The sequence below is a fragment of the Bombyx mandarina genome, chromosome 06, assembly GCF_030267445.1.
Source record: "Bombyx mandarina strain Sakado chromosome 06, ASM3026744v2".
Classification (NCBI taxonomy): Eukaryota; Metazoa; Arthropoda; class Insecta; order Lepidoptera; family Bombycidae; genus Bombyx; species Bombyx mandarina.
Window position 1 is genome coordinate 10,461,647 of NC_143213.1, and position 15,903 is coordinate 10,477,549.

Genomic DNA, 15,903 nt, shown 5'->3' on the forward strand with positions numbered 1-15,903 from the left:
AAATTTAACCGAAAATATACTCTAAAAGGCTAATAGTTATAATATTACGTATACAATACTAACATTACAATAAACGTCAAGCTCAAACAGTTCAGATAAGCTGCACCGCACACAAACTCCGGAATTATCACCCAAGAATTTGTTCAGCTGCCCTCGGTCATAAACCTCACAATCTAAGCCACGAACATCGTTTATAGCCAAACTTTTGCTGTTTGTAAACCGCAGACAATATGACCCTTAAGAACGCAAATTCAACAATAACGAGCTCGAACCGTACTTATAACAATAAGGGAGAGTCTGTTACATTAACTATTTACGCGCAACCAGTTTGAATGTTTAATTTTTATATCTAGCATATCTTGAATTGCATCGAAGAAATTATTGTCGAAACGTCGTTATAATTTTCAATTGCTTTAGATGACATTTTTTTTTTTTTTTTTACCACAGGTGAAAATCGCCGGATCCCCACCCGCACGGCAGGTGGGGTATGTGGGAGTCGAACCTCACTAAAAACTCCTGCCGCTCACAGCCGGCGCCCTACCCCGGACCGGGCGGAAACCCAGTCGGAGCTATTGAGACGGCGGGACAGGGTTTACGCAGAGCACATTACATCCATCCCGCCGTCCCCCAGACGCCGGACCGGCGGCCGCCAGCAACATGACCGCCGGTTCCCTCGGTCGACGGGCCAAGAGCCCGATTGATAGTGCCGCGCTACACCTTCCCCCGGAGCGGTCGGGTGAACGCGACCTACCACGCCGTCCCACGCCTAGGTTCCTCCCCGCACAAAGCGGGTGGAGCCCGAAGCTCTTAGGGGGCCGGGTTACGGACGGGACCCCGGTCCCGACCCCCTGCTCGGCGGCGGCGGGTTTCTGCATAGTGAGGAGAGCTTTGCCTCACTCGCCCCGCCGCCTCCTTCTGCGAGATGGTGCACTCGCAGAAGTCGAGCATAGCCTTCCAAGACTCGTCGCCGCCAAGCATCGACGCCACGACGCTAGGCAGCGACAAGTCCGGTCCTATCTTTGCGACAAGGACACGGCGCTGCACCTCCCAAGCGGGGCAGACAGCGAGCGTATGCTCCGCCGTGTCCAGGTCGTGTCCACAATGGTGGCACCTCGTCGTCGGCTCAGCTCCTATCCGGTGCAGGTACTTCCCGAAGCATCCGTGCCCAGTCAGCACCTGCACCAGACGGAAGGTGAGGCGTCCTCGGCCACGATTCACCCAGTCATAAAAGACTGGGTAAACCGCCTCAACAGTCCGTAGACACCACGTAGGGTTGCCTAACCGCCTCGACCACGATTCGAGCACGGACCGCCGAGAATGGACCTTCCGCGCTCGCAGCTCACTTTTGGAGGGACGCGCCACGCCCAGAGCACGAAGCTCACTGCGCCACCGATAGTCGGCAGCGAGCGACTCCGATTATCTATATATTACTATATATTATCCGACATAGCCGATTATAGCTACAGTTTATTTAAAATTGTGTAGTTTTAAGCTATTGCATAGCTTTTATCGAGGGCTTTGAGCGTGACGACCGAATCAAGAAATTCCGTAACGAAAATAAAACCTAACACCCCTCACTCCGCCTACAATCTAGCTCGCGTTCAACACATTCACACGATGCGCTTGTGTAGTGTTTGTGAATAAGCGCGCGGTGTGACGTCGCACTGCATGCGCATCATGAAAAGTCTGCCCATCTCTCGCTCGCGCGCTCTAGCTTCACACTCATTATGGGGACAGTTAATGTTTTGCTTTTGTTAATGTTTATAAATATAGCGTGGTCTTATTTTATTATTGTTTTCATATTCAATTATTAAAAAATACTATGCAATAGCTTTACTGCAGCAGTCCCCGAGTGCCACACGTGTATTTTTTGTTTTTTTTTTGTTTAGACAGTTAAACTTTTCACCGAAGTCATAAATGTTGCTCCTCCTTTAAACTAGTGTAACTGGAACCCATAGTTGCTTTGCGCCAAAAATAAGTAAGATGGTGACAGTCATCGATCGATGGGCATGGCATTGTCTTCTATCACAAGTAACGCAAATTTATAAGTGGAAGTTTTTAACTTTTTTGTTATGTTTTCAATTCTTAAGTTAAAAAGGGGAGACAAAATATTAAATTTGTACTGTGTGATATTTATGGGCGGAATGGATACAGATATCTTCAAATTTTAATAATTCATCGCATTAGTTAAATTTTCGTATTTATAATGTATCTTTTGTTAATAATAACCACAACCACATGTATAAACAAATCCACAGACGTATACTAAGAACCATAGAACAATAGTTATGTTAGCCAGCTCAGGTATCCCAAGGGGCTATTTCAGGTATGTGCGAACCTTTGAGAAGAACCAACGAGAAATTCAATGGGTACATTTCACTAAGCTGGGCAGTCTAGCTCACAGTCGTAAAACTCTACGCGTAAACATAATCCATTTATATTTATGGGAAATCGTGTGTGGTACACCTGTCACATTTCATGTACTAAATATATTTATGTGGTGTACTCCGATAACATGTCAGCAATAACTTCCCAAACTTAACATAAGCCAAGTGTTAAGTAAAGCCAATTTACGCTTCTGTTACCCATGTGTCATTCGTGTGATTAATCAAGCGTATGTGAATGAAGGGCCATTAATAATAAATTGTTTGTGAAGTTTAGATCCCATCACATGACACACTGTACGTAGGGCTGCCAATTTTAGCTAATTCGACTATTTTAATGACAATATGTCTTTTGAGTTAGTTTTTATTGAGGATTTTATTCTTGACAAGAAAATTGTTTTCTAACGAAGTTTGTTAGTTGTTGAATTATTTTAAAACGAAGATTGACGTATTTGGGCTGATGACGATGATGCTTTGTATATGAAGATTAAAAAATACCGTGTAGGTACGTTGATATTAAACAATATTGCTTTTATGACTTAACTAATTTGTTACTTTTGAATCGTAAATAGTAACATTTCAAAGGATTATACAGACAAACTAATTTGTGTACAGATTATGGCCGTAATCCGTCCCTTTGGATCTTAAGTAGATGGTTTCGAGGATTAGTCTTAGTTAGTAAGTTCGAAACAATATGATCCTTGTTCCATGGATATACAGTCAATTATACAAAGTAATATTTTAGACTAGACTGGTGGTAGGACCTCTTGTGAGTCCGCGCGGGTAGGTACCACCACCCCGCCTATTTCTGCCGTAAAACAGTAACGCGTTTCGGCTTGAAGGGTGGGGCAGCCGTTGTACCTATACTGCGACATTAGAACTTATATCTCAAGGTGGGTGACGCATTTACGTTGTATGTCTATGGGCTCCAGTAACCACTTAACATCAGGTGGGCTGTGAGGTTCTCCACCCATCTAAGCTATAAAAAAAAAATTGTACTGAAACGGTAATTCTATACTGGCCTGTTCGGAAAGTCTTTTTTAGGTGTAGAATTCATAACTTTTTTCACTTTAGTAATAATGCAATTAATAGTTTATATGATACCCCTTGTATAGTTGTATTATAGTATAAAAATTAATCCAAAATTAATTTAATAAGTCTCAATTTTTTTAAACTGCTCAAATCATAAGCATTAATTTCAGTGCTAGCCCGCCAAAAAGCACGTAAGCCTTACTAAAGAATAAATGCGATTTTTCATTATTTATTTTATTATAAATTATATTTTTGAAGAACTTAATAGTACTTTTGTTCGTATTTCGATGTTTCACGCATAATATTATTGGTCTTAGTTAAGTAGTGTGAACATAGTTACGAAAAATCAAAAAATCCACCGCCAGTTCTTGGAATAGTACTAAACATGTATCTATATCTATACTAATATTATAAAGAGGAAAGATTTGTTTGTTTGTTTGTTTCGAATACTCCGAAACTACTGGACCGATTTGAAAAATTCTTTTCCCATTAGAAGCCGACAGTGTCCCTGATGAACATAGGCTACTTTTTTTAATTTTTTTATTGTTTTTTTTTTTTGTTTCATGTGTGTTTTAATGTTTCCGAAGCGAAGCAAGGGCGGGTCGCTAGTAATTCATAATTTCATGTTTGATTATAAAGTCTATTAGTTTGTTAACTATTTATTCGTTTTATATTGAAGGATGAATTTGATTCTTAATGAATAACACTCTCTGATTGAAATTTTCATGACATTATGACGTTACCACGAAGCTTTAATGATAATTAATTGGTCAACTTTCCTATTGTTTGTATGTAAAATAATATTTGTTTCAAAAATAGCCTAGCTTTGAACGGAAGAAATTGATGTAATCAAAATCTATTCAAAAACACGGATATTGGAGAATGTTACGCAAGCAAAGAGCGTGCTATTTCTACACATGACGCCAAGTCTTGTATGCGTCATCTACATACCTATATTATATTCCATTCTATAACTGAGATCATTTGACCTTTTAAATGTTATCGGAGTTGAATAAATTTTGTTATATATGTAATTTTTTATCGCTAACAAACATTTTAATATTATTTAATGTTCAAAGTCGTCATATTCATAGAAATTAACGATTTAAACTTAACAGACCCGGTCTATTACCCCTCTCGCTCGGGTATCCGTAAATGGGTATCCGTAATCCCAGCGTTAAAAAAAAAAAAAAGGGTATATTGCTTAATAGAAAAAAAAAACCACTCAATATTCCATTTGTGACGTTTTATTATTTTTTCCATAGATTATTCACGTAGCATACTTATACACTTTACACAAAAAATCAATATGGTTTCTGACATGTATTTCTGAACCAATCTACCACTTCCTCAATCGTATATCCACCGTCCACGTACGTTGCTAGGCTTCTGTAATCAGGTGAACTGGTGCCCCCACCAGAAAGACCGGATCCCGATAGTCCTTTAGATGTAGGATACGAATGCGACACAACGGGGGGGATAAAGTTATTTTGAATCACTTCTCCATTACTATTCCAAGTTATTTTCTTTAAGTCATTATTCAAATTCACTAAAACGGACGGATACGGGTCGCCGGCGTCCAAAGTTCTGAGAGTACAAGTCAAACTCGACGATAGATCCTTCACATCGGTTCTTCTCTGGGACACTATATCCGTTTCCTGTACAGCAACACGACCGTAACACGAATCGTAAAGGAACAACAAAACAACTAGTAGATATTTCATGTTGCCCGCGCGGATTCCTACGGTTCAATGACGGTGTTGTTCTTTTGTAAATTCGACGCGTACGATATTATCAAACGAGAATATTGAAGTGTTTTTCCATTTACCGACACGATGTTAATTAAATATCGGACCGATGTTGCGGCAGCGTAATGTGTAAAGTTATATTTAAAAAAAAAAAATGCATGTGAGGACGAGCTCACAGCCCACCTGGTGTTAAGTGGTTACCGGAGCCCATAGACATCTACAACGTAAATGCCGCCACCCACCTTGAGATATGAGTTTTAGACCTTAAAACGCATTACTGCTTCACGACAGAAAGAGGCAGGGCGGTGGTACCTACCCGTGCGGACTCACAAGAGGTCCTACCACCAGTAGGTAATTACTCAAATTTAAACGTGTGATTTTTATTACACGATGTTATTCCTTCACCGTGAAAGTCAATCGCGAACATTTGTTAAGTACGTATTTCATTAGAAAAATTGGTACTTACCGATGTTAGGTATTGCCCGTAACTTGTCGGTGTGTTCAATCGTCTTTAAATATAGTTTTTAGGCAAACTTTTACATTTCAATAGGTACACTTTAACGAATTAAAAGTTAATTTAAATTTATAGAAGGTAAAAGTCCATGGCCACGGTAGCTGTAAGTTATTCGGAACGTCAGAAATAATAAAACATAATATTAAACGCGATACTATGTAACCACAAAAGCAGTTTTAAATATTTTAATAATTTCATGGAATTTCGCAACTAGATCCTAAACATATTGTGTTTTTGTTGCTAGTTACTAAATTTAACTAATTTACAACATTACCAGTATAGAGAAAGTTCTGTACAAATTAAATGGTTACAGTAATTCTCGTCCAGTAATTTGCAATTCAAAAATTATAGTTCATATTCGACGTTAGTAACCTTAGCTTCAAGTATGGTGATTAAACACATTATATTGCATTTTTTTTTGTGTATGATGAAGTAACAATAGTAGTATTTATTTTTTTATGTTTGAGAGTTTACTGGTGGCCCGGAGGCCTTTCCAAGTTTACAAAGACAGGTGGGCGAGCAAGGGCTCAGCCAGGAGAGATGGGATTTGCTAATAGCTACCCGAGCACCTCCAAAGGAGACCTAACAACAGGCTGAATTTACTATCGGATCGGAATCGCGACCCGCTGAGAAGATCGGGCGAGAAACCCAGCGGGTTGATGTTTAGGTTAGATTACACGTTGAACTCTTTGTCGAGTTTTTTATTTTATTTTATTGCCCTTGTAGGCAGACGATCTTACGGCCCGCCTGATGGTGAGCAGTTACCGTCGCCCATGGACTTCAGGAATGCCAGGGGCAGAGCCAAGCCGCTGCCTACCAAAGTTGCCTATTCGACGAGTACCGTTATCGGGGTCCCTACTCCAACTGTTAGAGCTAAAGGCATTTAATGCAAGGGTTATTGGATCTCATGAATCCTTATCGATGTGTCTAGGGCACAATAGTAGTAGTTAATGTATGACTTTTCAGATAAACAAATTTTAATAACGTTTGTACGAGTATTCATCATTATCCTGCCCTTCTCCCACTCACCTGGGGTCGGCGCATCATGTTTTCTCCTTCCATACTTTTTTATCATATACCATTTCTTTTCTCACTCCCATTTTACACATATCGTTTTTCACGCAATCCATCCATTTCTTCTTAGGTCTACCTCTTCCTCTAATACGAAATAGAAAATAGATATGAAATAGAAACAGAAATAGAAGAAATAGATATAGAAAAATACGAAATAGAATACGAGTATTATATATTTTAATTCTTATCTATCAAAGAAACTATTACAATATCAAAAGAAGAACTGGTTGCGTAGTTGCGAGAAACGGGGTTTTGGTTTTTGAACGAACAAATATGAAATATGGAAGCGATCCAGTTGCATTTAGATATGTACGTTCAAACTCGTAATATTAGCTAAGTATTATTAATCTTATCGATGTCAGGAAATCTATATTGACTCTTAAATACAAATATGATATTAGAAAATAAATAAAACTCGAGAAATACAACTGATTTTGCATTTGCCACAATTGAACTATACAGTGAAACTATTTATAAATTTATTAAGGCGGAACAAAAGAAAATGCTAAGCAAAATATGTACCACCGGTACTGTAGGGTTTATATTTCAATGGTGGTATTTACGATCTTAAATGTTTTCCAAAAATGTTTGCTCAACTGATCATATAGTTACATGGATCGTAAGAAATGGCAGTGTAATGGAAACACAGGATACAAGAAGATCATTGAATTGTGAAATCAAAAGGAAATAGTTTACATTAGTTACACTTTGTGCTCCGGAGCATTCAGATAAACGTTTAACATTCAACAGTATTGAAGGTATGTCATTATTTACATTGCTTCTGAGTTTTATAAATGGGTAATAATATCCTTTAGGATGTGAAAGAGAAACCAGATGATGGATGATTTATTTCCTCGATTCAATCTGGTTCTAGACGAGCAGGGTATCATGTGGTACGTGTTAACGACGAGCTTAGTCGGTGGGGTATTACTTGTAAGCTGTACTACTAAATAATACTAAGCAATCAGAATATCAATAAAGAATTTGATCTGTTTTTACGAAGTTTTTGAAGTATGGAAAAAGTGGCAGTTACAGATAAACGAAATTATCACAGATATTTATTTTATTCCACCCGATGATTGAAATTTGACGGTAATATGTCCAATTCTTCTTCAAGTGGCATCTTCCAGGTCGCTGATTATTAAGGCAACATGTATTTTTTAAGCAATATATCGACACAAAAGGTCCGGTTCCTTTTCCTATTAATTTGCACTCTCTCTCTCTCTTTCTCTCTTTCTCTCTTTCTCTTTCTCTTTCTCTTTCTCTTTCTTTTTCTCTTTCTCTTTCTCTTTCTCTTTCTCTTTCTCTTTCTCTTTCTCTTTCTCTTTCTCTTTCTCTTTCTCTTTCTCTTTCTCTTTCTCTTTCTCTTTCTCTTTCTCTTTCTCTTTCTCTTTCTCTTTCTCTTTATCTTTCTCTTTCTCTTTCTCTCTCAGTCTGTAGTCTCTATCCTTTTTTTTTGCTTAAAAGCTAGCTAGATACCTCTTAGTTTGATCACTAAATGTGTACACTATATACTGGTAGTAGGGCATCTCGTGAGCCCACGCGAGTAATTACCACCATCCTGCCCATTTTTGCCGTGAAGCAGTAATGCGTTTCGGTTTGACGGGTGGGGCAGCTGTTGTACTGTAAAAACTGAGACTTAGAACTCATGTCTATAGGATCGTGGCGGCATTTGCGTTGAAAACGTCTATGGGTTCTGGTAAGCCGTGAGCTCGTACACCAATTTAAGGAATAACAAAAATAAGTATAAGTAAAATTAAATATCTAGGTAGTAGTAAATTCAAGTGATTTTAATTCATAAATACCTTTTAATCTGCATGACGATTTTATTTACGAATACGAGTACTTTTGTGAATCGAATTGAGTATAGGTATGTGCGCTTTTACGAGAATTTATGAGCGCACGGTTATCCCATATTCTTCGACTCATATATATCAGGCCAATTTATTGGAACTGGATTCGCATAGAGCAAAGCGTCAGAAAGCAAATATTATTTCATCTTATTTTGTGATGCGTTGTTCGTTATTCATATAACGGGAAACATTTGAAAATACGTTTGTGGAACGCTCTTGTTGATTATCGTCCTTTGTTACTTTGGCGTTTTAAGGTCTTACCCAGTCCACTCTGAAATTATATTAACTACAAAATCGTTTGGTCTTCGATGGACCCGAGACCTTTAGGATTTTCTTAGCATTTAGGAAGTTCCTTATGGGACGATGCGGAGGGGTACCCTTACAGGGAGAAAACGTCCGTAACGTAAGATTTTATTAGTAATGCACACAGTGTACGACATAGCTTTGTAATAACGTACAAATTAGTAATGTACACAGTGGACGACTTAACTTTGTAATAATGTACAAAAAATAACATATTTTTTTGTCATTCATTGACCACGATCTCAGAGCGTTCGTTTGCGCAATACACCAACTATGCAAACAACCGTGAATGAAGTGTGCCACAATAAGTTCGCACGTTACCGAATGACCGTGGGTTGTTGCGAAACCTCCAGTTTTATTTTCTTTATACCTCGAATAGAACTTAAAATTAATATTTTATAGTCAGGAACTTCGCTCCTATCCGGTGTCCCACGACACCACTCTTTTATTATTATTTTCAAAACCGTGAACCGATCTCTGCTTGAAATTCCTCGTGATATTTATAAATCGAACTCTCTCAGCTCGAAGCACATTAGATTAGCTTTGTGCATGTTGGGTTGATGTTTACACTTGAATCCTTCAATCAGTGAGGGAATGTCTGATATACTATTGTTTCTCGCTTAACAGAGGGTTTGTCGGGAATATGATGTGTTCGATTTCGTTACAACTCATTTCGTATTCAGATTTCGTGTCAATTCGATATGCGTGTGCTGTGTGATCATTATGTATTGGTCGTTATAGAACTATCTTAATTAGTATCGGTATTGTATTTTCTTCGGTTTTTTCTACTTTTACGGTTGAATCTTACTTTTAAATTGGCATGGTATTATTAGTGACTTTTCGAAAAATTTACAGTTTTCGTGGTTAATGACTAAGGTGTCATTCGTTGCTATTTGTTTGTTCAAATGTCGCATATTCCATTCAAATCTTAAAAGAAGTTAGGTAGTATTCGTTTTAGAATCGATGTAGGGTTGTGTCAATTTAATTTAGGTGAGTGCTTTCCGAAGGTAATTTATAGTTACAATTTTTATCGCTTTACTATGATCATGTTTGATATCATGTTAATGGTATTTAATTTTTTTTTATTTTTTTATTGCCCTTGTAGGCAGACGAGCATACGGCCCACCTGATGGTGAGTGGTTACCGTCGCCCATGGACTTCAGCAATGCCAGGGGCAGAGCCAAGCCGCTGCCTACCGTTAAAATTAAATTAAATGGGAAAATTCTGAGTCATTTTCGGAACGATTATTTTTTGACGTAGTGTCGAAGTAGGAATTAAAAAATTAGGACTATCTATAAAGATGTGCAAAAAATATTTAAAATCATACAAGGAGATTAAGTTAAAAAGATATTAATCGTAAGTAAGTGTATTTTTTTATAACAAGACATAAAAATATAAGACGACAATTCCGCACTAGAAAGAAGGGCTGAAGGTCTTAATTAAAGCAGGTAACTAATTGTACTAATTTTAACGAGACATTTGGATAAATAATGGACAATTCAGCCCCTTGGGCGTCTTTATTATTTCCCCAAGGGGTCTCACCGTTCCCCAATCATCTGCTAATTGGGTTCATTTGTATATTCAAACATCGTTTCGTTGTAAATCTAGGAACGGTGTATAAATTTCTAATTGGATAAAAGATTTCGTAATATTAATTTTGGGTTCGGTCAGCTGCTATGATATTATTTTTTTATTGTTTCTTACGTATCCAGCTTTTATATTGTCCAGAATTTTTTAATTGCGTGTGCTTTAAACCATAATTTTGAATCTTATCGATAAACTAGTAACGTGACAGCTATGAATATGTTACGATTGTTACTATGAATACGGTTGCCGTCAGTCAATCATTGATCAAGCTGGTGATATTTAATTATCAAATCTACACCGTCCAATGTAACTGTGAAATCCGTAGATGTTCTTTAACTGGAACCTCGAGCTGTTAAGCTATCTTATTATGACAAAACCAAATTCAAAGATATTCGGCCGTAGGCCACTAGAATGGCTATAAATTTTGACTAATATCTAAAATTATCGATACAGTAACATCTCTAAAAAGACGAAAATCTGAATATCGTCTTTACCTGGCTATTAATAAATCGATATAATCTGCGTCAATATTCATCTAACGTTAACATTGAATTATTAAAGCTGCACAGCTTATGTTCGCAGTTTGGGCTTCATCCGGGAGCCGGTCTGTCCCCGGGCCAACGTTTCCAATTTCCGTTCTCAAGCTCACTACGACAGACGATTACCACAATCTATCGGATTCTAATTTAAATTATTTCTCATCTAATGTTCAGTGATACCGATGAGTTAATATGTTCGCTTTGAATATGTTTGGGTAATCTCATTGTTGAATCGTCAGTCCGCTGAGTTTGTTGTGGGTGTTCTTCGTGGGTGGCTATACAGATCCGATGGTAGATACAAAGTAGCTGTCTTTATGTTATGCCTCCTCTGGAGGCGTTCGGGCTGATGTTAGCTAATCATCTTTTAACACGGACTGAGCCTTTGAGTCCGCCTATCCACCTTAGCAAAGACCGATGGACGAGTTGCGATGATTGCCTCTCCAAAAACAATAATAATTTTAAACGATTTATCGGCAAACAAAAACAATAATAATTTTGAATTATTTTCTTTATTGTCTGTCTTACACATTGCTGTAAAGGTTTTATTTTAAAGGCATCGGAGCTAGACAGCAGCTTTGCTATGTTCTTGGTTGTCTATGAGTGACCGTTCTACACCAAGTATGCTGGCCTGTCTACTAAGGCAATAATTAAAAACAATATGTACTAGAATGTTTGTATATCTGTGCTTTTCATATCCATCCACACGTCATTAATACGATTAAGTTGCAATTTAACGGCTTTATTCAATTCCATTTCTCTTTTTATTTGTTTGGTTGATTCTATACATTAATTCATAATTAAGTTCAAAACTAGTTAATTTTTGCTAGGCCGGTCTACTATCATAAACGCTTGCAATGCCTAAGAGTTGTTAAAAACCTGAACGTTTGGCGAATCTCTGTCCACTGATGTGGCGATTTCAGAAATGTTTTTTTTTATGTCTATTCTTGTAAGCACAATTTCTTCAAATTCAATTCGATAAATACTTTTGTCAGATTAGAACGAACAAATACAATTGTAACATTTTAAAATAGTTATTGATCATCTTTGACGCTATTCACGTATTACAACTTTAACAGCGTTGACACGGGTAGGAGCGCTTGTTCAATATACCGATTTAGAAGAAAAAAAGAAAAAAAAAACAGTTGAATTAATTTTCCCGCTGAACAATGTACCCTAGTATCTTTCACAGAGATTCCTAGAAACCAAACTCCACTGAGGGCGAGGCGATCACTCTTTCATTTTACATACATTTAGTCTTATGACTATTTTTCTATCCATTAATGTAATTGATTGGCTCGGGTAACCAGTTAGCCACTTATTGTGGATTATGAGATGTAGCATCAAAGAAACCGTCGTAATGGAAATGAGACCATTTTGTTCAAAAGGATCATGTACGTTCTACGTTGGTTCAATCAAAACAGAATAAATCTAAAACAAGAAATACTTATGAAACTGTACTGAAACATGTATTAACTTGCTGTCCTTTCTGTGCCTACTGCCACTTCACTAAATATAAACTTTAAGTGCTTTTTTTTAACGATTTTCTTATTTGGTTTTAATCTTATATTATATTTTATAGATATCTTATATTATTTCATAATTATTTCATATTTCTTATATTTTTTAAATATCTAATAGCAGTCTTTGTATATTTAAATATTGAAGCCATTTGTCATACTACAATGCTCTTCGTCCTCAAGCTAAGGGGTCGAAGCGTTATTTATTTAGGTAAATATAAGTATCAAGCCATACGTGTACGATATGCTACATCCACCCAAAATGACCAACTTGTACCCAACACTTTGCTTTGAAATTAGAAGAAAAATATATATTTCTCGTATATACCAAGCATAGTGCGGGTGTGTAGGGAACTCTAACCCAATGCTTACGAGTTTCCTAAGTTTTTCCTTTGAACGAGTTCTATTCGGAACTACAATCACTCGGTGATTACACTAATTACTAACTTCGTCAAACGATATTGCTTCGTGAACACAATTTATTGCCGCAACTTCATGTTTCCATCTTCTTGAATTATTTGCTTTCGCTTAATTGTTTCGTATTGTTCTAATAATTAATTTGTTAGCACCATAAAAAACTTCTTTAGTACGATCACGTGTTCAATACATATTTCACGATTCATAGTAGCGATGCTTATGTATTGATAGTAAATTGAAATAGTCTAATACCGAATCTTTCGTAAGCTAATATAGCTTTCACTGGAATGGAGCGATGGAAATTAACCTTCAATCTTTCCAAAAGTCTTATCACGTTATTGACACCGAAATTACATTGGTTTTCGTTTCAAAAGTCAATAATAATGTAAATAATAAACATTTTACTAACAATCACGCCACGTTAACTGGTCCCGTGATAAGTTCGTAAAGAACTTGTGTTACGAGTACCAGATAACGTAAATAAATGTAAGATTTTTATTATACACATACATATATTTAACATACATCCATAACCCTGGAAAAGACATTTATATTTATCATACAAATATCTTCTCTTGGCGGGATTCGAACCCGCGACCCCTTTGTGTAGTGACCATGTCACTTACCACTACACCAGACGGCCGTTAAAATAAACATCAAGGCTTTGTGAAGGTCGCGATCAGGTCAATTCACCGAATAATTTAAATGAAAAAAATATGTGAACGATAAATTCCAAGCGTAGCACGAGGACAATCACTTTAATAACCTATCAATCCAAAGCACTCCGTAATCATGAGGAGAAACATTAAAATTAAATTGGAATAGTTGACTCAAACTATTTGGGGGTACGTAATTCACTAACAGGACCTAACCGCGGTAATGAAAATTGGATCTGATAAGATCTAAAGCTTCAATTGAATCTGAGACCCCGAGGATTTTGTATAATGGGGGAGGATTCTGTTTAATGGGGATCAAGCTATCAATTACGAGAATGTGTTTAATCTATAACTGAATCTCCATACGAGATCAATAAAGATCAATCCAGACTTCTGGTTTGACTTAAAATTTAAAATCATTTCATAACAATTCCGACGATTCTTAAATCTTAAATTTAAAAAATCTTAATAAAGTTCTAGTAAATATAAATTAATAGTATTGAGTAATAGTATAAAGTATATCTTAGTAAAAAAAAACTATCAAACTAATCTAGTTCAGTAGAACAAAGAAATCTTTAACAAAAAGACAAATTGATAATTGCGAATAATGAAGACAATTCTTAGGGCAGTCACGAAAGACAGTGATCCTGGTTATAAGAAAATTGTAGCGAGAAAAAGTAACATTAGCTATTTACTAACGTACTAGGTATAGCTTAATAATTTGGTTGGAGAAAGAAAAGTATGACAAATAAAGAACTTAATGAACCCTGAATGAACTGATTAAGCCTTTGTATTGTTTTTGAAAATTTTAAATAGAAAATACATATCAATTTTAAAAATATAAAGAAACAATTCATTCGTTTTGATAAGTATTAAATGTTGAAAATAATCTTGATAATAAGAGGAAGTCTAGGTTGGGCTATGCTTCTACCATTATTCATTTTCATGCGCATCGGTAACCATTCACTGTCTGGTGGATCACATACTTTCTTGACTTTAGAGGCAATGAAAAATTAGGGTAGTCAATAATTAATTCAATTAAATAAGAATTAAATTTATGATTTTATGCTCTCTAAGCAGTAGATTTGTTATCGTTATTACTAGTAATATTGCATTTTGAAGTAAAGTTATCAGCTACTCATTTTAACTCCTGTATCCCTTATGAACTAGGCCTAGTTTTTAAAAAAATGGGATTTTAAACTGAATTCTCAATTGAAGACAAATAAAAACAAAACAAACATTGTCCTCAACGTTTCTCAATGAGGTGCAGATTTTCGGAAACTCAGCTAATTACAGGTCGGTGTTGAGTTACTCCCTTACATAATTACCGTTACGGTCCCGGTAATCGATGTGTGGGCGAATAATTTAGTACCTACCTTTCTGAATTACTAATCCAATCAGCGTGAACAATTTGCGGGTAAGAGGTAACTCGGGTGGTGTTATTTTGCTTGCGTCTCAAGGACAGACCTGTACTATAAGTACCTGATGTAGGTAATTAAGATTTGGATCTATCTGCTTGTGTTGATGTTAATGAGATTCTTGTTTTATTTTTCACCAAAAGGAAGAATTTATATAAAAATGCGTCTCAAGTTGTGCTTCATTATTTCTAAAATATTAGTGCTTATCGTTCTTCAAATTTAATATCTTCTGCATAGTGAAATACGTATGATGATCAGCATTGGAAATGATTTCGTCAATATCTTAGGAAGAGGATTTAATTCCATTGAAAATTTTCAATCCTTTTAAAGTTTTTTTTTATTGCTTAGATGGATGGACGAGCTCCCACTTGGTGTTAAGTGGTTACTTAAGCCCATAGACATCTACAACGTAAATGCGCCACCCACCTTGAGATATAAGTTCTAAAGATCTCAGTATAGTTACAACGGCTGCCCTACCCGTCAGACCGAAACGCATTACTGCTTCACGGCAGAAATAGGTAGGGCGGTGGTACCTACCTGCACGGATTCACAAGAGGTCCTACTAACAGTATAAAGTACTTAGAATTTTAAAGAAACTGAGCAGAATAGTTTCCTAATGGGTATCTTTCTATCATCAGGTTGTGAGTGCATCCGCTTCACTTCAACATACGGCAAAGAGCGTGGAACATTCAGCAGCCCGGACTACCCGCGTCCGTATCCGCCGCACCTCTCCTGCGTACTCTACACATTCATCGCTGCCTCACACGAAATCGTAGAAATCATTTTCACGGACTTCGATATCTACAAGGACCCTATCGAGTAAGTACATAAACAACCAAAATAAAATTCCTAAAGCTGTAT

The 15,903-nt window shown here is 36.8% G+C and overlaps 1 protein-coding gene and 1 long non-coding RNA gene across 2 annotated transcripts in view; one reads left to right on the forward strand and one right to left on the reverse strand.

Annotated features, from left to right (window-relative positions):
• LOC149502829 (uncharacterized) overlaps nt 1–15,612 on the reverse strand; it is a 510,125-nt gene extending 494,513 nt beyond the window's left edge. Inside the window, exon 1 of the long non-coding RNA XR_016323221.1 lies at nt 15,576–15,612. This is a non-coding gene — a long non-coding RNA (uncharacterized LOC149502829). The remainder of the gene's footprint in view (nt 1–15,575) is intronic.
• Nucleotides 1–15,903, forward strand: part of Sol1 (CUB domain-containing protein Sol1) — a 320,961-nt gene that overhangs the window by 138,328 nt on the left and 166,730 nt on the right. Inside the window, exon 4 of the mRNA XM_028179067.2 lies at nt 15,681–15,861. Within this exon, the coding sequence (XP_028034868.2) occupies nt 15,681–15,861 (181 nt within the window). The remainder of the gene's footprint in view (nt 1–15,680; nt 15,862–15,903) is intronic.